The following is a 23,291-nucleotide window of genomic DNA, read 5'->3' on the forward strand; positions in this document are numbered from 1 at the left end:
CTGGTTGCTGATGTCATGCAGCATGACTGAGGATAAAAAGGGAGTCCATCTCTTCCCCACAACACTTCTCGACTGAGGTTGAAACAAGAGTCATTCTCTTCCCTTCAACACTTTTTTTTCCGTCCCATGTAATCGTGTGGTGCATGTGTTCATTTCTTAGCCACTTTCCTCTAGTTTCTTCACACTCTGTAATCTAATAACCCAGTGCGTCTGTTGAGAGGTACTCTCTGCTAAAAGTGCTCTCTCGGACTCCTTCTGCTGATGCCATGCAGCATGACTGAGGATAAAAAGGGAGTCCATCTCTTCCTCACAACACTTCTTTACGTCGCACTTGAGCATGTGGTGTATGTGTTAATTTGTTTGCCACTTTCCTCTTGTCTCCACACACTCGGTAATCTAATAACCCAGTGCGTCTGTCGAGAGGTACCCTCTGGTAATAGTGTTCTCTCAGACACTGGTTGCTGATGCCATGCGGCATGACTGAGGATAAAAAGCGAGTCCATCTCTTCCTCACAACACTTCTTTACGTCGCACATGAGCATGTGGTGTGATGTGTTCATTTCTTAGCCACTTTCTTTTTGTCTCCACACACTCAGTAATCTAATAACCCAGTGCGTCTGTCGAGAAGTAACCTCTGGTAATAGTGCTCTCTCAGACTCCGGCTGCTGATGCCATGAGGCATGACTGAGGTTGAAACAAGAGTGCCCCTCTTCCCTCCAACACTTCTTTTTGTCGCATGTGAGAATGTGGTCTGTTAATTCGTTTCTTAGCCACTTTCCTCTAGTTTCTTTGCACTCGGTAATCTAATAACCCAGTGCGTCTGTCGAGAGGTACCCTCTGGTAATAGTGTTCTCTCGGACTCCGGCTGCTGATGCCATGCAGCATGACTGAGGATAAAAAGCGAGTCCATCTCTTCCTGTTAGCCACTTTCCTCTTGTCTCTTCACTCTAGGTAATCTAATAACCCAGTGTGTCTGTCGAGAGGTACCTGGTAATAGTGTTCTCTCGGACTCCTTCTGCTGATGCCATGAGGCATGACTGAGGTTGAAAAGGGAGTCCATCTCTTCCCCACAACACTTCTTTACGTCGCACGTGAGTCTGCGATGTATGTGTTCATTTGTTAGCCACTTTCCTCTTGTCTCCTCACTCTCGGTAATCTAATAACCCAGTGCGTTGGTTGAGAGGTACGCTCTGCCCCACACAGTCAGATACGTTCCCAGTAATGAAAAGCTTATTACAACCCCACTGGCTGAGAGCGGCGTGTCGGAGAGAGAGTGCGTATGCGTGCGTCTATCCACATTTTTCTGCGCCTGCAGCTTTACAGCAGTAATTAAAGAGGATTATTGTCATTTTTTTTCTCTTAGACATGTGTTCTGCTGTTGTTCTCTCTTCCCCCTTTAAACGCTGTGTGTTCTGCCCAGTGATTCAGCTCCCCGCGGCTCTGCTTCTCCTCGATCTTTTCCTCTGCTAATCTTGCCTAATAGTGACAACTCCCCGTCAAGGGTCAATTTCTTCCCAAAGCAGTTCTGCTCATTGCCAACACTGCCATTGCAGTTGTCCTCCATCTTGCAAAGGGTCCAAAAAAGAAGTGGTTTTGAATTTCGAGTGCTTTTTGAGTGTCTTAAGAGTTGTGTGGGATAATGAGAAAAAAGGAGGAATTTAACTGGCTTTGATATTGTTGGATTTTTGTTTCAGAAACTTTAGGAGGAGATTCAAAATGAATACTTTGATATCAATAATTTTAGATATAGCTTAAGCACCCATTCGCATCCTGTCACCTCCTGGCCCTGTTCCGTGTCTTTCCTCCTCTGTGACGTGTCACTGTGTCGTTCTCCACGTGGTGTCATGTCTCTTCCTCCTGTGTCTCTGCCTTAAGTGTTTTCACCTGTGTTTCATTTGTAGCTCCATGCCCTCGTTACCTGTCCTCAGGTGTTCCTTGTTTCATTTCCCACCTTGTATCTATATTTATAGTCCTGTGTTTCCTGTTTCCTTTGTCGGCTCTTGTACGTTTTACGTTTCTTAGGTTGTAGGTTTTCTTTGTTTTCCCAGTTTCTATGTACTATGTGTTTCTTTGATTATTTAGTTCTTTGTTTTTTCGTTTTGTATTTTCAATAAATTGCTTACATTTCCGTCTTCTCTACGTGTCCTCTCCTTGGTCCTGCTGCACCCTGACACATCTGGTATTTGATGTTTTAGTAACACTTTATAAAACTCTTCCATAGTTAATAGGTAATTAAGCAGTGACTAAGCAGTAACACACAAATATTAGCTATAATATTACTTTATAATTTTTTTCTCCCAAAAACAGGGGTTAAGCAGACTACTACACCCAGTAGTGTTTTACTATTTTCAAGTTGCTAATATTTAGATACTGAGAAGATAATGAGGATGATTGGGTAATTAAGGTTACTACTACTACTACAAATGGTGTCACTGGATTTATTTAATAATGCCTTTAATATCACCACTGATCAAATAGTTGTTTGTGTACACTGATTTAGATCTATAGTTCCCTCAGTGGCATGTAAGGGTTTTCAGCTGAGGAGTTAATGTTTGTTTAAGATGTAATTATTGAGTAGTTACTATTAAGGAGACATAATTAGTAAGTAGTTCTCCAGGAGATATGTAAGTGTTAATAGTGAACTACTATAATCATTGGTTCAGTACTATCTACTGGGTAATTACTCAGGACTTCCTGGTAGTTGATAGGAGAGATTTAGGTGTTAATGCAGCACTGTTAATTAGTTACTGCTTAGTTTCTGCTTAGTTACCTCTTAATTATGGAACAGTATTTTGTGTTGAAATTTGTTAAACGTTTCAGCAGTTTCTATCGTTTTGAAGTGAAAGTGAAAGCTAGGAAAGCTAATTGGAGAGCATGGGAGAAATATTTGGTGACTAAATCAAACATTACTCAACTGTTATAAATTAGGTGAACATTTTTGGAACATATACATTTAAACTGAGTTTAGTCTTTTGCTATTAACAGCTCCTTTTCCATTGGCTTCTGAAACAATTCATTTGCATACTGGGTGTGTCCCCCTGTTTCTGACACTCACCATCAGTGTGTAGTCATTCCCTCTGGGCTACCTTAGGTAAACTTATAGATCATATATTACTATGTGATTAACTGTCTGGTCTATATATTGTTGGCTATAAGATCAAGCATCATTTTTGAGCTGCTAACTCTGTATTGGCTGTGCTCTCAATGCTGTTCGTTCTATAGCGTTTTCTTTCTTCATCTACTTTTCAGTGGGTAATTTAAATCTTCATTTAAAGTAGAAATATTAAGTTAAATCAATTACAATTACAATACAATACACTCAAGTTTTAGTAAACACTACTTAATCTTATTATTATTTTTTTTTAAATTACGTAAAGCAACCGGCTTCCTTAAACATTTAAGTAATTTCAACTTATCCAGGCTTACAGCCTATAAAACTGAGATTAGGCATTGATTCTGATTTATTCATGATCATTACTTGTTGTAAGAATATTGCAGTTACAAGAGGCATGCCTGTTTTATTTCAAGTTAATACTGTTGACTTTAAATAAAACACAAATAATGTTATTGTTGGTCTTTTTTTTATATAAATATTTATTAAAAACATATTTAAGTAAATGGTATTAAAATGAAAATGGTATTAAAATCAATAGTTTTATTTAAGTGGAACACAATATATTAAACAAAACTGTCGGATAAATTAATTGGTATAACAAAAATTCAAAATTCAGATCACTGAATTAGAGGGCTCTGCAGAAAGACAGGATTTTGGCATTTGCTCATGATTGGCTAACAGCACTGCAGCAGTGAACACCTACCTGCCTTCCTCTACAGTCAATTTTACAGCTCTAAAAAAAGCTCAAGAACAAAATGTTTTCAGAGATACAGCCTTAGTTATAAAGACATAGCAGTGTAGTAGATAACCAGTGTAGTACAGTAAAGTAGTAGATAACAACCACAAAGATCTAAAAGGTCATTTAAGTTGCATGTTTTTCCTCACATGCAAATCTCTTGTTCCATCTTTCAGCCAGAGGAGCTGACCAACGTTCTGGAAATCTGCAACATTGTGTTCACCAGCATGTTCGCTCTGGAGATGATCCTGAAGCTGACGGCGTTCGGCTGCTTTAACTACCTGCGCAACCCCTACAACATCTTTGACGGCATCATCGTCATCATCAGGTAAGAAAGGTCTTCATACTATGATGTACTACAATAACATGGAACCACAAGGTGTTCTTTGAGGGATGCCATAGAAGGCCCACTTTTGGGTCCAGATAGAACCATTTTTGTCGAGATGTGTGAGTGTGAAGAACCTTTAAATTGGTAAAGAACATCAAGAGAAGGTTATTTAAACCTATATTAGTGTTCTTCATACTCTATATTACATATCTGTTACATATCTGTTGTTTCTCTTGGTATTAAAAGCGATTGTTTGTGACATCCTTCACAGTGTATACAAGAAATATACTGTATTTTTCACATTATTTTCTGGTCTATTTTCATACATAAGGTGCATTAAGCGACACTTGTAAGGATGCCTACATCAAAGTGAGCAAGGTTGTCAGCATGTTTTCCTTCTAATGGGTAAACAAAACTGTGATTCTAAAAAAAATAGTCAAGTGAGTGCTGGACGCTCTCTACCAAAAAAGTTTATTTGAGTGACTTAAGCACTTCTGTTTATTTACAGTAAACTTAGATTTGCAATATTTTGTCTTAAGGTGTGTTTTCAGTAAAGTTTCTCCAGCACTAAGGCTGGGTGCAGCAGCATTAGCATCAGCTGCTAACTGCAGCGCTAGCGGGACGTAAATGCCACCTGATAGCGATAGCCTGAGGAACCCTGAGTGTTCTGAGTGTCTGATAACCCAAGGCACTATCAGCTAGCGGTTCTGCCCACATAGTTTGTTTTAACACGGTAAACATGCCGACCACAGTCCAATATATTTACTCTCCTCTGAACGGTGAAAGAGCTAATGCTGCTGCACCAAGCCTTAGTTTTTGGAGAAACTTAGCTGAAAGCATACCCTTATAATGATGTACTTCAGCAAAGTGGCTTTACTTCTCCTTAAAACCAGGGGCCAGTTGTTCAAAAAATGTAATCCGGATCCAAATTATCCAGATTTGGTAATCACATTTTTTGCTATCCAGGATCAGGTGATCTGTCTTACTTTTAAGCCAGTTTTTCAAAGCAATTTTGGATTGGATCAACCTGATCCAGAAACACAGTTTTCAGGATTACCTAATCCGGATTACTAGCTATGTAAAAAACAGATAGAAGAACCAACAGGGGTTGATGACTCCTTTTCTTGCAGTAACAAGATACTGCTTATTGCAAAACAATACGAGCAATTGAGCGTTCTGCAGAGACGCTTTGCATGCCTTAACTATTTGCGAGTCGAACCACAGGGAGCATGCAACATAACACTTGCATGTATTGTCCTGCACAACGTTGCTACCAGACGCAATGTCCCTCTCTGTGATGTTCATGATGCACCTGAGCCTGTTGAAGAACCAGAACAAACTCTGGTGTTCTTTTCAATTGTTCGAAATTATTTTTGACAGCTTCATATCTGATGAATGTTTCCTTGACATTAATATACAGTGATGAATGACAGTGACGTAGATGAAAAAATGAATGTATTATTTTTGTTTGTTATTGAAATCTTTTGGGGGGTTTATTTCATGGGGTCAAGATTGTTTTTATTTTTACGTTACTATAGTAAAAGGCTTAATTGGTAGCCAATGTCTACTTTATCACTTTAACGGTTAAACAGGTCAAGTGCAAAATAGAAATAAAAGTATATACACTAAATTGTACAAATACATTTTTTTTTACTTTAAAACTTTGATTTTAAAGTTTTACTACATTTTCTTCCTGAAATCCCCCTTGAAATCCTACCCCTTGTTGGGATCAGGGTAATCCTGTTTTTTTGGATCAAAGTTATCCAAATCCTACTGAAAAGTTTTGAACAACAGAAACTGAAGGTTTGATCCATTAACAAACTAGGATTGGATTACATGATCTGATCCGATTTCAGATTGCTTCTTTCCCTTTTGAACAACCCGTTTTCCAGATTTGATCCAATCCGATAACCAAAATCCGATCAGATTACCTTTGAACAACTGGCCCCAGATTATAGTCCGACAAATAAGGTTCAAATTGACATTTGATTGCAAAAAAATGCTGTTTTCCCAAGTTCCCAGTTTAATTAAGCCATGTGTTCTTTTTAAAAATTAATACTAATTAATGTAGTAAGGTTTTTAGTTTTCTCTTTGGCTCTACTTTTTGGCTGTAAAGAGCTCCTTCCCTCTTCACTTTAGTTTATATTTTAATTTATGTTTATATGGAAACTCCCTACGCTGTTTTTTACACATGCACTTTTAGTTAATGTAAATTTAAGGTAATTGGATGATTTTTATCCTAAATTAGGATCATTTTCACTCTTGGTGTAATGTGTGCAGGTGTGAATGAATGCAGTTATCTAAGTTAGACTAAAACATCTTCACCAATACCCTTAAAGCAGAGGCTGAACAGATGTAGTTTAAACTGGATTATTTATCTATATAATAACTACTGCTATGAATAAATTTCATCTCTACTACTGCACAGAAATATACACTAGTCCAGAACACAGGACCGTCTTCCTGTATTTACCCTGTTGCACAAATAGGAAAACTCAGTCCTGGTTTACAAACTTATTAACTGCCTCAAACTAAAACAAATCAGCTATAGGTGTGAAAAACCCCACTAGGAAGGGGTTATTCGGTTGTTGTGTTGTATAGATATGTATAGAGATGGTTTTAAAGTAACTATCTTAGTTCTTATGAAAAAAAAAATATTGTTTTTTTTTTTTTGTCTTTAAAGCTGCCTTTAATGAACATCAGTCAGAAACGGATGCTGTAAATACTGTGTATTTCTTACATTTTTTACGCATCTTTATTTGCCTAAAGATTAAAAACATATATAGAAGAAAGTCTCACAAATTCCAGATGTTGTTTTCAGGAGATTAAAAATTAATCTCTTATTTACATTAATAGCAAAAACATGTTGCTCTATAATAATAAAATAGACCAGCCCTGTTTAAAACTTTACAAAATAAGATGCAATTGTTAACAGAGCTTATATTTAGATATCAGGCCTTATTTTAAATGGTCCAAAATACTCCAAATAAAATAATAGAAAAAAAAACTGTTTGTATGTTATTTTTTATTTTATTTTAACTATACCTCATTTCATTAATATGGTCTGGCATTTGAAAATATTTATTTTGAAGACCAAAAGGATGGATTAGCCACCATGGCAATATGTTTTCTAAATTGGATTAATCACTAATGTTTGATATCAGATGGATGACACAACGCTGGTTGGATTATTATACTGATTTGTGGTTTGATATGATATGATATGATATGATATGATATGATATGATAGGTGGTTTATAGCTGTAGTTTACTTGAGACTGGAATGCAGCTGGCGGCTCAATGCTAGCTAACAGCTGAAAAGATTGGAGACTGTTAGCTAACTGTTTTCAGAGATGAATTGGTCATGGATTCTTTCTATGGTAGATATGGTAAGTTCTGCTGTTTGATATGATATGTATATGATTTCAAAGGGCACCAATTTTAAAATGTCCTTTCAATGTGTTATAATTTAGTATATAATAGTATTTTTATATATATAAAACTGTTTGATTTATATCCTTTTTATCGTAATTATGCAGAATTTGTATAGTTTGACAGCTTTTGAGATATTGATAAAGTTCTCGGGATAAAAAAAAATCTATTAAGAATAAAAATGGGGTGCTACTATGTCAGGGCAGCTGCTTGAGAAGACATGTACTGTCAGCACTCAGTCATTTGTAGTTTTATTTTCATCCCCTGCTATTGCTATTGGCCATGTTCATTTACACACATGCCCAAGCCATAGACTTTCTGCGTTCCGACAGCTGCCAAACTTAATGTACCAAATCAACAGGTAGTAACTGAGCTCTATTCTACAGCCAGGTGGTTATATTTCTCCCCCTTTACTCACCATCAGTGTGTAGTCATCCCCCCAGCCTTCCTTTCCCTGTGTGTTCAGTTATAATACTGTATATTCTCTAATCAAAAAAACAAGCATCTGTGAAACAACCACTTTACAGGAGAGAAATGAAACCTCCTTAACTTTAAATGGATGTCAATGTAAGAAGAGTTTATTTCAGTAATGATAACAACATATCTCTCTCTCTCTCTCTCTCTCTCTCTGCAGTGTGTGTGAGATCGTAGGTCAGTCTGATGGTGGTCTCTCAGTGCTGAGGACCTTCAGGCTGCTGCGTGTGTTAAAGCTGGTGCGCTTCATGCCGGCTCTGCGGCGGCAGCTGGTGGTGCTGATGAAGACGATGGACAACGTGGCCACGTTCTGCATGCTGCTCATGCTCTTCATCTTCATCTTCAGGTGTGTGTGTGTTTGTGCGCTGAAAATACTCGTTCTGTACACACAGACTTAAACACACACACACACACACGCACACTTGTTTGTTTTTAGTAGAGTGTGTGAACACTGTATGTGTGTGTGTGTGTATGTGTGCGTGTGCTTGTGTGTGCAATGAGTCTCGATGCTTCTGGGGCAAATATAATATATTAATAATCACATGGGTGTCTCCTGTGTTGTGTGTGTGTGTGTGTGTGTTGTGTGTGTGTGTGTGTGTGTGTGTGTGTGTATAAGCCTGCAGGAGTGATGTAAGCTGGTGCTCAACTCTGATCATGCCTCTCTGAGTCTTTGCACTCTATGATCAATAAGAGAGAGAGAGAGAGAGAGATGAAGTAAGAAAGAAAGAAAGAAAGAAAGAGAGAGAGAGAAAGAAAAGAAAGGAAATCAGGAAAACAAAGTGTGAAAAAAGAGAGATGAAAGAGCAGGACAGGGAAACAGATGGGATAAAGAAAAAAGCCCAGAGAGAGAGAGAGAGAAAGAGATATGAAAATGTAAAACAGTAAAAAAAAAAAAAAAAAAAAAAACTAGTGAAAAAGAAAAGAATAAAAAAATCTAAGGGGGAGAAAAATAGAGAGAATAGACAAAAAAAGAAGAGAGAAAAGGAAATAAAAACGAGAGGAGAGAAAGAAATGGAGAAAGACGGAGAATATAGATATGAAAAGCAAAAGAAGAAACGTTAGAGAAGCATTGGGAATGGAAAGATAGTAGAATAGAGGGAATAGTAGAGAGAGGGAGAGATATAGAGAGAAAAAAGGAAAAGAAAGAAGAGAGAGAGAGAGGAAGAGGAGGAAAAGCTGTGGGACAGGTGAGCTGCAGCAGAAGGAAGAACAGGACAGAAAAAAAACAGAAGAGATGAAGAAAGAAGGCCATAGAGAGAGAGAGAGAGAGAGAGAGAGAGAGAGAGAGAGAGAGAGAGAGAGAGAGAGAGAGAGAGAGAGAGAGAGAGAGAGAGAGAGAGAGAGAGAGAGAGAGAGAGAGAGGAGATACAGAGTGCTGTGTCTGGGTGAGCTATGAAGACAGATGGAGTGCATGTTCTTCTCCATTTGTCTCAGAGCATGGGGCACGCTTACACACACACACACACACACACAAACACACACAGACCTCTGGCTGAGCATATTTCTACTATTACACCCAACAGCTCCGTCACTCTGACCCAGAAACCCAGAAGACAATAAAACACAGTCTGTTCATTTATACTAACAAACACAACATCATGTTCACACAGCTGGACACGCACGCGTGTGCTCTAAATTACTTGTTTTGGGGTGGAGTAAGAAATGAGATTACTCTCTCTCTCTCTCTCTCTCTCTCTGTCTCTCTCTCTCTGCAGTATTCTGGGAATGCACATATTCGGCTGTAAGTTCAGTCTGAAGACAGACGCCGGGGACACGGTGCCAGACAGGAAGAACTTTGACTCTCTGCTGTGGGCCATAGTCACTGTGTTTCAGGTACAGTGTGGTAGATATCTGTAAGAAAGGGTTGAGACTTTCAGTCCAAACTAAAATTGGTTATGTAGTTATGCTTACCAATGGCAAAATAGTGGCAAAATAGATTGAGACTGAGTATCAGCGTTGGCATTCAATGTCAATGCTATAGAAACAGGTGAATATCCATCCATCCATCCATCCAATGTCAATACCCGCCTTATCAGTCAGGGTTGTGTGGGGCCTGGAGCCTATCCCATCCGGCATTGGGCAGAAGGCAGTATACACCCTGGACAGGCCGCCAATTCATCACAGGGCAGACAAACGCAGACAGACACAGACAGACACACAAACACATAGGGGGCAACTTGGACTGGACTGTGCTGCCGAAATACATGAACAGATTCAAAGAAACAACTGGAATCCACACACTGAAACATGTATCTTTCATGCTCTAATTAGCGCTGTGGTTCTCAGTCTTTGTCCTGAAGTAGCACTGTCCTGCAGATTTCAAACTAACATAGGTTTAAATTAATTACAACACAACTAATCTAACCAGTGAACTGGTAGAACTTACTGTGTTACAGCAGGAAAACAGAAAGCCAAACATCGCAGCAGTAGAGCAGATCCAGGATTCAGAGCCACTTTTTTAAGTGTATTTCCCTGGCAATGAAATTGTATTTTTAATAGGTTTATGTAGAGCTTGATTCACTGCCTGTTTGGCCATTTTCCTTGAAAGTCCAGACCAGAATGCACACCAAGGTTTGTGTCTTTGTGACATTTGGTCCAGTTAGTTTTGGTTTCACACTACAGTTTAGTGAACTAAAGAACTTTGCAGTGTTCTGCTCTTATCAACTAGTCCTTATAGGGTGCGTCTCTCTTTGGGGATCCCTGTTGATATACCCATAAAAAAAAATTAAGAACCACAGCTTCAGCAAGATTGTCTTGTTATGTAACTGCATAATGTTGAGCCTGCTCGCCAAGTCGGATTTCGGCACAACACCAATTATTTTTCTCTGGTTTGTTTAAAGACAAACTCAGCTTCCTGTAATTGGTCTAAATATCTGAGCCATCTAGAAAAGTGTTCAAAGACTGTAGGTAAACCGGACTATGGTTCAGTAGATCTGGACTGAAACCACTTCTTTTGGTTTGACAAAACTCTGGTTTGTCAGTGTGTACCCTCTATGTACAAGACATACAGTAACTTAAACAATGCCACTCAGGATTGGGTGGAGTCAGCTAAAATGGGACATTTAATTTAATGAGCCAGTAACATGCAACAATATTCTAAAGCCCTGCCACTATGATTAGGAGATCACTGGTTCAAATCCCAGTCATGCAGCTTGCCCTCGACTGCTGGAGCCCTGAGAGAGCACAATTAGCCTTGCTCTCTCTGGGTGGGTAGATGGCGCTCTTACCCCTCATCACTCCAAAGGGTGATGTTAATCAGCACAGGGCGTCTGTGAGCTGATGTATCAGAACTGAGTCGCTGTGCTTTCCTCCGAACATGCTGGATACTCAGCAATGCTACATCAGCAGCAGTTCGCAAATAGGTGGTGGCTGACTTCATATGTATCAGAGAAGGAATGTGCTAGTCTTTACCCTGCTTGTGTTGTGGCATCACTAGTGATATGGGGTATACAGCTGAGTGGCAGCTGAATGAATGGGACAATTGGCCTAGCTAAATTGGAAAAAATGGGGAAAAAAATAGAAATTTAGTAAAAGACAATTCAAAAACATTTATACTTTCTACTAGGCTGGATGGTAAATAGAGTATATGCAGCTTTAGTTATAGTAAGATATGTATATGTATGTGTGTGTGTTTGTGTGTGTGTGTGTGTAGATCCTAACTCAGGAGGACTGGAACGTGGTCCTGTATAATGGCATGGCCTCCACGTCTCCTCTGGCTGCTCTCTATTTCGTGGCTCTCATGACGTTTGGAAACTATGTGCTCTTCAACTTGCTGGTCGCCATCCTGGTGGAGGGATTCCAGGCAGAGGCAAGGCAACCCCACCATCCATCATCACAATACACACCTACACCCTACACTCAGTCACAGCTCACACTTCCTCCTGAGATGTTTCTCTGTGAATTAATTCTGTTCACATGTGTTACCACATTCGGTTCCATAAAGAACCATTTTTATATGTGTTTAACCTCATGAGACCCTATGTCCCCATATGAGGACAATACATTTCAGCTTTTCTGCACTATAAAACTTAACATTTTGACCTCATATGAAGACACTGCCCATCCCATCCAGTGATCACATGACAACATTAAGCTCAATTGATTAAAAACTAGATGATGAGAATCCCAGTCAAAGGTTTCTACACCAATCCAGACAGAAACATGGGCTAGGTAAACATTTTTATGCAATTTTATGTTTATTTGTTTTTTTGAGTTTATTTGTGTACCGTATTTTTCGGACTGTAAGACCTAAATTAAAGTCCTTTTATTTTCCCAAAAATCGATGGTGCTCCTTAAAATCCAACACACCTTATGTATAAATTCTACCAGTCAGGTTGTAAGGAACAGTAAAGCTACTCTGCTGAAGTGCCAAACCGCTAGCTGATAGCACTCAGGGTTCCTCAGTCTACCTCTATCGGGCAACATTTACTAGCACTAACTGCATCTGGCTTGCGCTGTTACCTGTGGCTGACTAGCGCTGCTAACCGTGAATGGCTAGCACTGCTAGCCGGGGCTGGTAGCGATCCTAATCACGGCTGGCTAGCACAATTAACCATGGCTGGCAAGTGCTGCTAACTGTGGCTGGCTATCGCTGCTAATCGTGGCTGGCTAGCCCTGGTAAACGCGAAACGCGATTGGCTAGTGCTGCTAGCTACGGCTGACTCTTGCTAAACATGGCTGACTCTTGGAAAAAATACTGGATTTCTAAGCTTACTGTAGGAGAGGAATCTATGTAGATTAACATCCAGCATTCGTTTAAAAGTTTAAAATAAAGTTTTTTTCTTTAAGCATGGCTAGCTAGCGCTGCTAACTGTAGCTGGCTGGCACTGCTAACCACAGCTTGATAGCACTGCTAACCACAACTGGCAAGTGCTGCTAACTGGGTCTGTCTATCGCTGCTATCGTGCTGGTAAATGTGGCTGGCTAGCACTACTAACCACGGCTGGCTGGTTCTGCTAACCACGGCTGGTAGCACTGTCATAGTAGAGCCCCCAACATTCATTTAAATGTTCCTAGTCTCCCAAAGCAGGGCAACTTTCATGAAATGGAAGTTGGTGTTCTTTTTTATGGCGTACATTTGGGGAGGATTTTAACAGCAAGTATAAACAGAACACAGTCAAAGTAAATCCCTAATGAACATTCCCCTGATGTCAAAGTTCACACAGTATTCAGTCACACACCTCTGTTCCTTTAAATAACAAAAAATAGTTCTCTTATGAGCCTATTGACCCTCCAGTGCCCCTTTTGAGAGTGTAATTGTTGTTCTCTTTTTTCACTAAATATGTTTCATATTTCTCACTTCACTTCTCACTTCTCCATCAGGGTGATGCTAATCGCTCTTACTCAGACGAGGATGGATCCTCCTATGATGAGAGTGAGAAATATAAGGACTCCCTTCAGCTCTCAGGTAAGAATGTTAATGGGAACAAACAGCTTTGATAGTTAAGAAACCCCTTTACTCTTACAATAATAAGTCCACTGTGGATTTAATACAGTTTTGATTATAAGTTAATTTTAGTTAGTTAAAGTTTTTTTGTTTTTTTTTTATACACAGTAAGCACTTTGACAAGAGCCAAAAGAAACAACTCAGCTAACGATTTTTGGTTAGTAGAATGTATTTTAAATATAACAATTCATGTTCTTAGAATATTTAGTCTTTTAGACATCTTGGATGAACATCACTTGTGTCAGTGCTTTTAACATTTCCATAATATTAGTAAGCTGGGAAGTGAATAAGGTGTCCATAACATAATGTAACTACTTATGGTCTATTCAAAAGCTATTCAGAGTCCAAAAAATGTGAGTAAAGTTTTAAAAAACACTAACACTCATACATGAATAACACCTTTCACTCCTAATCTGTAACTGATAGACTGTAATACTGTGTCTTTTGTTTAATTGGACCATCATTGATTTTCTGTGTTATATGTCCAGCATTAGAGTGAACGGACTTTCTAACATCAGATTGATGTCTGGTGTCTGCTGGGAGGGTAGAGTTGTCCAGTATGGCTGAACATACAGCAGAAAACACCGAGAAACTAAGAAATCAGCCTTACTTTAGAAACTTTAGATATTTTAGACTGACTTCTAATCATAAAAATTTCAGACCTCCTGCAAGGCCAGTCTGAGGGTCGACAGTTAGTGATTCTCCTCCAATCAAAGAAAAAAGTGTTTGGTTTAATATAAATCATTAATCACTCTGGGGATGGACAGACTTGAGAGAGAGAAAAAAACAAGAGCGAGAGGTGAGAAAGTGAATGAAAGAATATAAGTGTCAAAGAAAGAAAGAAAAAAAGAGAAAGATAAAGGAGAGAAAGAAAATAAAAGAGAGACAGAGAAAGAAAACATGAGAGAAAATGATAAAGAAAACAAGTGAGAGAGAGAACGAGAAAGAGAAAGAGAATAAGAGAGAAAGAAAGAAAAGGAAAAGAAACAGCGAGGTAAAAAAGAAAGTGAGAAAGAAAGAAAGAAAGAAAGAAAGAAAGAAAGAAAGAAAGAAAGAAAGAAAGAAAGAAAGAAAGAAAGAAAGAAAGAAAAAGGAAAATGAGTCAGATATAAAAAAGAAATAAAACAAGTGTGAGAGAGAGAAAACAAAAAAAGAAAGAAAATAAAAGACAAAAAAGCTGTGAAAGAAAGAAAGAAAGAAAGTGGGACAAAAAGTCAGAGATAGAGAAAAAAGTGTGAGAGAGAGAAAGAGAGAGAGAGGGAGGGAGAAGGAGAGAGAGAGAAATACAAAATTGTAAAAGAGATAAAATAAAAAAAAATAAAGAAAAAAATGAGAACATGAAAAAACGTGGAAGAAAAAGAAAATGATCCAGCGAAAGTAAGAAAATGAGTAATAGAGTGAGAGAGAAAGAGAAAAAAGAGAAAACTAGTGAGCGAGAGATACAGAAACAAATAAACGAGTGAGAAAGAAAAAAGAGAGCAAGAACCAAAAAATCTGAGAGTGAGAAAGAAACGAGAGAGAGAGAGAGAGAGAGAGAGAGAGAGAGAGAGAGAGAGATTCTGGGCATTGAGGAAAATAATGAAGGATGAAGATATGACTGTCACCCAAAAGGTCAGGCAATTACTAAGACAATCCTCTCGCGCTGGGAGATAAGACACGGCTATTGAGTCTCGGGGACGCTGTCACCTCTCGCGCTTCATCTAACTGGCCTAAAGGCTTGCATGATCAAAACATGATTTATACATCATAGGGATGGACTGCGCTCCTGAGTCGAGAAGGTAGAAGGTAGAGCGAGAGCTGAGAACGAGTGTAAGTGGAAACCCTGATCTGGTTCAGCTGAGGAGAGAGAGAGAGAGAGAATTTTAGAGTGGAGAGGATGGAGGGAAGGTAAAAACAGGTGAGACTGTGGGGTTGTGTTGGGTTAAGAGAGGAAGAAAACATTTCTCTGCCTCAGGTCAGCTGAGGAGAGGGAGAGTATGAGTGCTAGTCTCTAGTCCAGAAGAAGCACCAAGGAAAGTTTATCTGGACAAGGAATGAGAGCACGGGAGCAGTATGGATCCTTTGAATAAATCATGCATTAGATTTAGGATTCATTACAATGGGAAAAAAAGTTCTGTTAGACCAACCAATAAAGTATTTATTATATCAGTTTTCTGTAATTATACTTAAATGTTAGTTAAAATCTAATGTTCTGGTTTAAAATCAATCAAAATATAAATTTACCCAAGGACAAAAAAATTAATTACATCAAAACAAAGTTTTTTTTTTTACATTGTTACAATGTTTGGCATTTTTTTTTCTCTTTGTTGTTAATGTGTTTTGTTTACTGCAGGTTTTTATATCTTAAATCTTAATTTTTCTACCTAGATATTTTGCACATTTGAATTTTTGCACTTTAATATTGTGTGAGCAGATTGTTGTTACAAGCATTTCACTGCAGGTCATACTGTGTATTACTATGCATGTGACAAATAAATTTGAAATTTGAATTTGAAATTTGAAATTTGAATTTGAATTTGAAAGTTGAATTTGAATTTGAATTTGAAATTTGAAATTTGAATTTGAATTTGAAAGTTGAATTTGAATTTGTATTTGAATTTGTATTTGTATTTGAAATTTGAATTAAAATTTGAATTTGATCTTTGATTTTTTTTTTCATACCTTAATATATTTTTATTTAGTCAGTCTAAAAGGTATCACTTTAAAATAACACTGCCATAAATGCCATAAATACCATTAATAAACAGTTATAACACATACGTAAAAATTACCTGTTGTTTGTCAAATAGTGAACCCACAGCCATCTATATTCTTGCCCTTTCTACGTATGTACACTCGGGCCCTGGGTAGTCAGGTCCTTTTTTCCCCCCACTACCACGCCCATGGTACACACTAACGGTTATATAGTAGGGGAATGTTAACTTAATTAAACTTAAGTTAACTTATTTTTTTTATTTTATTAATTTTTTTTATTTTGAATAAACAAAAATAAATCACTGCAATTTGGTTTGTTAACGTAATAAACATTTTATAAGTAATTTGTCTAATTCTGTACAAACTAAAAATTATAATCATGTCTAAAGTCTAAAACTTACTACATTACTTGAATAGAATAATTCGATTTGATACTTTTATAATTGGATCCTTTTACATATCCCAAACTGCAACATAAGCTAAAAATTCATGCAATTGTTTAACATTTAATTAAAGTTTTTTTCATTAGTTAATTGACAGTGACAGTATAATTTAACTGATTAATTTAAATTAATTAAAATTATTATTTTTTATTTTTTTTAAGTTTTTTTTTTCAAATAAACAAATAAAATCACTCTAATTATGACCAACCTCATAAAGTGGTCAGTCTGTAGATGCTCCTTTTTTTTTAAGTAAAAGTGGAAAATAGCTGACCACTAATGAACTCTGTTTCCCCACAGATCCCAAACTGTGTTCTTTGACACCAAACGGACATCTGGAGCTGAGCCCTGTGGGAGGAGGAAGGATGAGTTTTGAAGAAGAGTCCCGTAAGAGCAGCGTCACCAGTCTGGGCAAGACTAGCCTGGAGCAGCGCTCTTTTTCACTGGTAAGAACGTGATCATGTTCATCTTAATTTTTACTTACATTTTTCTCCCCAGTTTAGATAGGTCGATACACTCAGCTGTATATTCCCCATCACTAGTGATGCTACAACACACTGATCAACATCACCCTAGGAGTGATATGAGGAAAGAGAGCAGATTTCAAACCGTCTTCTCTGATTCACTGCATCTGGGAACAGTGATAAACAATAATCTTTCAATTAAAGCTGGTACTTTACAGAGTTTAACCCTTAGAACCCTACAGACGGATTTTCCATTCAACATCACACCTTGTGTTCTCAGCGAATCCCTTCACACATAAACATAATCCATATATGGTTAGAAAGGGCGGAACTTACTCCTAATAATGATGACATCCCAGTGCAGTAAAGCATCTACAAGAAACCCATTGAGAAAACCACCTAAAAAAGTGGGATCTCCTTCCCCAACCAAAATTATTTACCTTTAGTACTTCAAACATATTTATATTATGTTTCAAAACCAAATAATATCAGTAAATTTTATAAGACCTGAAAGAGGAACTGACAAAAACAGAGAAAAACACACCAAAAACAGCCTAGGGTTCAAAGGTTTAAGGCAGTTAATGGGTCTGAAGTCAGTGCTGTTCTCTTTCAAAAGTCAACTTCTCCTTCATGTGGATTAGAGCAAGAACATCTTGTATTGGGAGAATTCACGAAAATCCAGAGGATCACAGCGGGCCAAGTGGCTTAATGTCTTTAACTTAAATTGGAGTTTTGTGGAGTTTTTGGGACTTTTCTCGAGCTAGTTTTCAGTCTGCCATCCTGCTTATTTGCAAAGAATGGAGAGAGAGAATGAATGAAAGAGAAAAAGAGAGAGGGAGATACTTGTCTATGAACAATATGCATGTACATCGAACTTATCAAAGCTCAAAATGTTTTCACTGTTTTTGACATATAAAGATAATTCTTTGTGAAGCGAAAACAATAACTTTACATTGACTTCCATTGAAACTTTTGTATCTTATCCTGAATTGTTTATAATTTAGAGGCCTAACAATATGTGCCAAATTAATATGTGATTATTTTACATATACAACTCTGGAAAAAAAGTAGGAGACTTAAAAATTATGAGTTTCTTTGGTTTTACCAAATTGATGGAAGATCACAAGGCATCAAACCAAGCTACGCCGCTTGAATTTCTTCACCAGGAGTAAAGGTATAAAGTTATTCAAAAGCAGTGTGTAAGACTGGTGGAGGAGAATAAGACGCCAAGATGCTTGAAAACTGTGATTAAAACCAGGGTTATTCCACCAAATGTTGATTTCTCTTAAATCTCTTAAAATTTTATGAATATGAACTTTTTTTTTGTTTGTTTTGCATTATTTGAGGTCTGAAAGCTCTGTATTGGCTTTTTTGTTATTTCAGCCATTTCTCATTTTCTGCAAATAAATGCTCTAAATGACAATATTTTTATTTGAAATTTGTAAGGAATATTGTGTGTAGTTTACAGAATAAAATAACAATGTTCATTTTACTCAATTTTAAATATAAATTTTAAATATATTTATAAATAGCAAATTCTGAGTAACTGATTCAGAAACTGAAGTGGTCTCCTTCTTTTTTCCAGAGCTGTATGTACTGTATTTGGGCATATATCAAATTTCAGTATGGGCAGTGTGTGTTAGTGTTTGTGTGTGTGTGTGTGTGTGTGTGTGTGTGTGTGTGCGTGTGTGTGTGTGTGTGTGTGTGAAGTCTGCTTCTATTGGGAAATCACACATCACTAATGAGTCAATGAAACATTTTGCGATAATTATTGCTTTGATTAGAAACCGCTCAGCCAGAGACTGCCCCAGTGCTTCTTATCAATGTCCAGCATGTGTGTGTGTGTGTGTGTGTGTGTGTGTGTGTGTGTGTGTGTGCACGCATGTTTGCAGGACCAAAAATTCCCTTGGTAGGGTGCCAAGCCGAGCGATGGCTGTGAGGTTTCCATAGCAACTCCTCTTTAATTGAGGCAGCCATGAGATCTGTGAGGGTGAAAAAAAAGAAACGAGTGAGCGGGCGAGAGATATATAGAGTGAGTGTGAGAAAGAGCGAGAGAGAGAGAGAGAGAGAGAGAAGGAGCTGGATGGTTTAAATATAGTGGCGTGACGCACCATGCTTGGGAGATCACGAGAGTTAGGCAGGGAGTTGCTCGTTTCTGAGCTTTTTGAATGCCTGTGAATAGCGAAAGTGTGCGTGCAATGGAGCGTAGAACCGCACACACACTTATACACAGACACACACAGAGACACACACACACACTGAAATGGCAGCACTGAATGGCTAATCAATGGCAGTATCTGCTCCATTCATGGTGCATGAGTCATTGTGCAAAACCTCCCCATGTAAAAACTGCACTCCTCAGCCCAGGAACCTTCTTCACACTGTTTGTTTCTCGTGCTGGTGGTCCGACTTCCCTCACATTCTGACTGCGGTTTCCGTAAAACCCAGCGAGCGCTAGTGATTCACTTGTTTCTACAGACATTATCCATTTTTTCAGCTCCACTGATCATAAAGGAGAACTTTGTAGTTCTATAAATACATGCTATAGACCTTCTCTGCATGTTTCTCTGCAGACTTTATCAGTTTACGTTCACACTGTTCTTCAGTGGCCACGACCCTTACGGATCACCAGAGAGCAGTTTTTATTTAGGCAATTTGATTTGAGTTTATTTGAGTATTGGTGGATCAGATACAGCAGTGCTGCTGCAGTTTTTAAACGCTGCGTTCACTCACTGTCCTCTGCACTATTTAACACTCCAACCTGGCTGGTCCAGCTAGCAGATAAAAAAAATCACAGATGACAAAACTACAGATGACAAAGAAATGGTTCAAAAAAATAGGTTTACTTGTAAAATCCATGATGCGAATCTCCCGTTTCACCTCCACATCCCAAAGGTGCTCTACTGGAGTGAGATCTAGTGACTGTGGAGGTCATTCGAGTACAGTGATCTCTCTCATTGTCGTGTTCAAGAATTCACTCTGAAATGATTTTGCTTTTTATGACATGGCACATTATCCTGCTGGAAGTAGCCATCAGAAGATGGTACACTGTGGTCATAAAGGGCAAGTTGACACGACGCTCAAATGGTACTAGTGGGCCCAAATTGTGCCAGAAAAATATCCCCTACACTGTTGCACCACCACCACCAGCCTGAATCGGTGGGATACGTTTGAAAATCATCAAGTGGGTGATAGATACAAATCTAGGTGTGCAACGTACGTTTCAAAATCATGAGGGGGGGGGGGGGGGGGGTTGGGGTCCAACGTATGTTGTAAAATCATTAAGGGGGAGGGGGTGGAAGGTACGTTTTAAAATCATCGCCAGGGGTGGTTGCAACGTACATTTTAAAATCATCATCGGGGGGAAGGGGGGGGGGATGGGGTTAGTCCCATCATTACTAGCCCACCGCGCTCTGAAAAACCAGCAAGCTGATTGGCTGTTTCTCCTGAGAGGACATTTATTTGGGGCTTTGATTTGGCGCCCCCTCTAGTGCAGCGCCACTATGCATCGCATAGGCTGCATATCCCCTTTTTGCGCCACTGAAGACAGATAAATACTTCAGAAATGAGTAGCGTTTTCGGATATTTAAGATTTAAAAAACAAAATCTCTGTGTGTAAAATCTTGATTCGTGATTCGAAATTGACCCAAATTAATTGTGAAAATCACAGCACTAAGATAAAGTATAGTCACAGACAGAAGCTCGGAATGTGTTGCTGCACAGTTTGTGTTGGTCATCCTCTGGTTCTTCATCAGTGTCCAGAGGATGCTGACCAAAGCGTGCTGTCCACAGAATGCAGTTGGTGGCCTATTTATTCTTAGTTTAATCTCCAGCAGCTCTGCTGTGTCTGCTCCTGGCATCATTTATTTACATAATGGCTTTCTAACTCCAACTCTAACTCACTATCAGTGTGTAGTCTTGACCACCAGAGTGACTTTCCCTGCTATTTCATTGCAAAAGAGAAGAAAATGTTGTAAACAGTAACCTGCTTTTAAATAACCCAAGGAAGCAAGGAAGCCATGGTGGAAAGGCTACACACTAATGGTAGGTGAGAGTTGTGGGGATATCTAATACTTTTTCACCAATACTCCATATTTTCCAACTCCAAAAAATTGCTGTGTAGCTTTCTGAACTCACATTTACACATCGCTATGTTTAACATAGCAGTAAATGCCGCTGCTGAGGCTTAACATCCTCCTTTCTCCTGCTTTAATATATAAAACGATGCCCCCTCCACCATGTTTCACAGTTGGATTGAGGTTTTGATGATGGTGTGCTGTGCCTTTTTTTTTCTCCACACATACTGTTATGTGTTCCTGTTAAATGACTCAGTTATGGTTTAATCTGTCCACAGTATATTAAGCCAGTACTGCTGTGGAACATCCAGGTGCTCTTTTGCAAATTTAAAATGTTCATAATTTTTTATTATTTTTTTTACAGCAGTGTCTTCCTCCGTAGTGTCGTCCTATGAACTCCATTCTTGTTTAATGTTTTCCTTATTGTAGATTTGTCAACAAAAATATTAGCATGTGCCAGAGATTTCTGAACATCTTTAGCTGACACTCTAGGATTCTTCCTCACCTCATTGATCATTCTGCGCTGTGCTCTTGCATTCATCTTTACAGGACTACCACGGCTAGTGAGAGTAGCAACAGTGCTGAACTTTCTTCATTTGTAGATCATCTGTCTTACTGTGGACACATAAACATCAAAGCTTTAAGAGATACTTTTTTAACCCTTTCCAGCTTCATGCAAGTCAACAATTCTTGAATTCAGGTCTTCTGAGACTTTTTTGTGCGAGGCATGACTCATAACAAGCAATGCTTCTTAAGAACAGCAAACTTAAAACTCATGGTAAGTGAGAGTTGTGGGATATTAAACACTTTTTCACACATTTTTTTCTAACTCTAATTAATATTCCAACTCCAAAAATTAGCTGTGTAGCTTTCCGAACTCACATTTACACATCGCTATGTTTAACATAACGGTTAATGCCGCTGCTGAGGCGTAACATCCTCCTTCCTCCTGCTTTAATATATATCTAGATGTCTTAATTACACCTAACAGTTAACTAGGTTTCTATGGTAGCAACCTTTTTACCTCCACTGTGGCTAAATATGGACAATTGTCCTCAGTTACATCCAACATATGTAGCCTGCAATTATCTTAGCGCCACACTATAGCCTACACACACACACACAGTCCCACACTCCCGCTTAAATAAAACTTATTATCAGAATACTGTGCTTTTTCCCTTTAAAACTAAAAACATTTATTTTTTTTTTTTTTATCTTTTGACTATGGGTCATATTTAGAACACATTTAACCACCAGAATAGATAAACATTAATATATATTGGTTGTGTTGTTATTGGTTGTTATGTTGTTACATGGTTGAATGTTGGTTAGGATCTAGTAGAGCTTAGATTCTCTGCCTGAACCAGACCCAACTCGACCCGACCCGACCCGGCGCCACCTTTGAGCGTGATGGGCAGAGAGCGCCATCTACCCACCCGGAGGGAGCAAGTCCAATTGTGATCCCTCTGGGTGCCGGCAGCTGATGGCAGAGCTACATGAACGGGATTCGAACCTGCGACCTCCTGTTCATAGTGGCAGCGCATTAGACCACTCGCCGCCCCCAGGCATCTGTTTTTCTAATACTATTTTTATTTTATATAAAGATATGGCATGATAATCACAATGCAGCAAATTAATAAATCAACAAATCAGCATTACGCACTTGACTTGCAGCATTGTGTGTAGCTGTTCCTAATAAACATTTGAATTAAATAATAGGTCTATGCTTCTTCGGTGTTGCAGTGTTAAAGGAGTACTCAGGTGTAAAATGGACTTTTGATGTAGTAAAACATGATAAAAAGTACTTACCTTTGAAGAATAGCACACCTCTGTTATCCCATTCCGAGACCCAGAAATTTTAACAGTTTGTCCAAACATCCTTCAGACTGGGTGACACAGGGCATAGTTTGCCACGATAAATCGCTTTTTCCACTGTTATCCAGCTCAAAGTAGCTCCACATCTCCTTGCTAGAATCCGGAGAGCCCTGACATTTAAAACAAGCCATTAATAACTTAAAAGTGCACAAGCAGCATACTAAAAACCTCTGTTTACATCCCGTAACACAAGCTTCAGCGCCAAGCGCCG

The 23,291-nt window shown here is 38.5% G+C and overlaps 1 protein-coding gene across 1 annotated transcript in view; it reads left to right on the forward strand.

Annotated features, from left to right (window-relative positions):
* LOC103032203 (voltage-dependent T-type calcium channel subunit alpha-1I) overlaps positions 1 to 23,291 on the forward strand; it is a 269,335-nt gene that overhangs the window by 127,225 nt on the left and 118,819 nt on the right. The window contains exons 9-14 of the mRNA XM_049479328.1: positions 4,028 to 4,179; positions 8,246 to 8,431; positions 9,801 to 9,918; positions 11,738 to 11,893; positions 13,408 to 13,492; positions 16,966 to 17,111. Of these exons, the coding sequence (XP_049335285.1) occupies positions 4,028 to 4,179; positions 8,246 to 8,431; positions 9,801 to 9,918; positions 11,738 to 11,893; positions 13,408 to 13,492; positions 16,966 to 17,111 (843 nt within the window). The remainder of the gene's footprint in view (positions 1 to 4,027; positions 4,180 to 8,245; positions 8,432 to 9,800; positions 9,919 to 11,737; positions 11,894 to 13,407; positions 13,493 to 16,965; positions 17,112 to 23,291) is intronic.

The sequence above is a fragment of the Astyanax mexicanus genome, chromosome 5 (genome assembly GCF_023375975.1).
Source record: "Astyanax mexicanus isolate ESR-SI-001 chromosome 5, AstMex3_surface, whole genome shotgun sequence".
NCBI lineage: Eukaryota > Metazoa > Chordata > Actinopteri > Characiformes > Acestrorhamphidae > Astyanax > Astyanax mexicanus.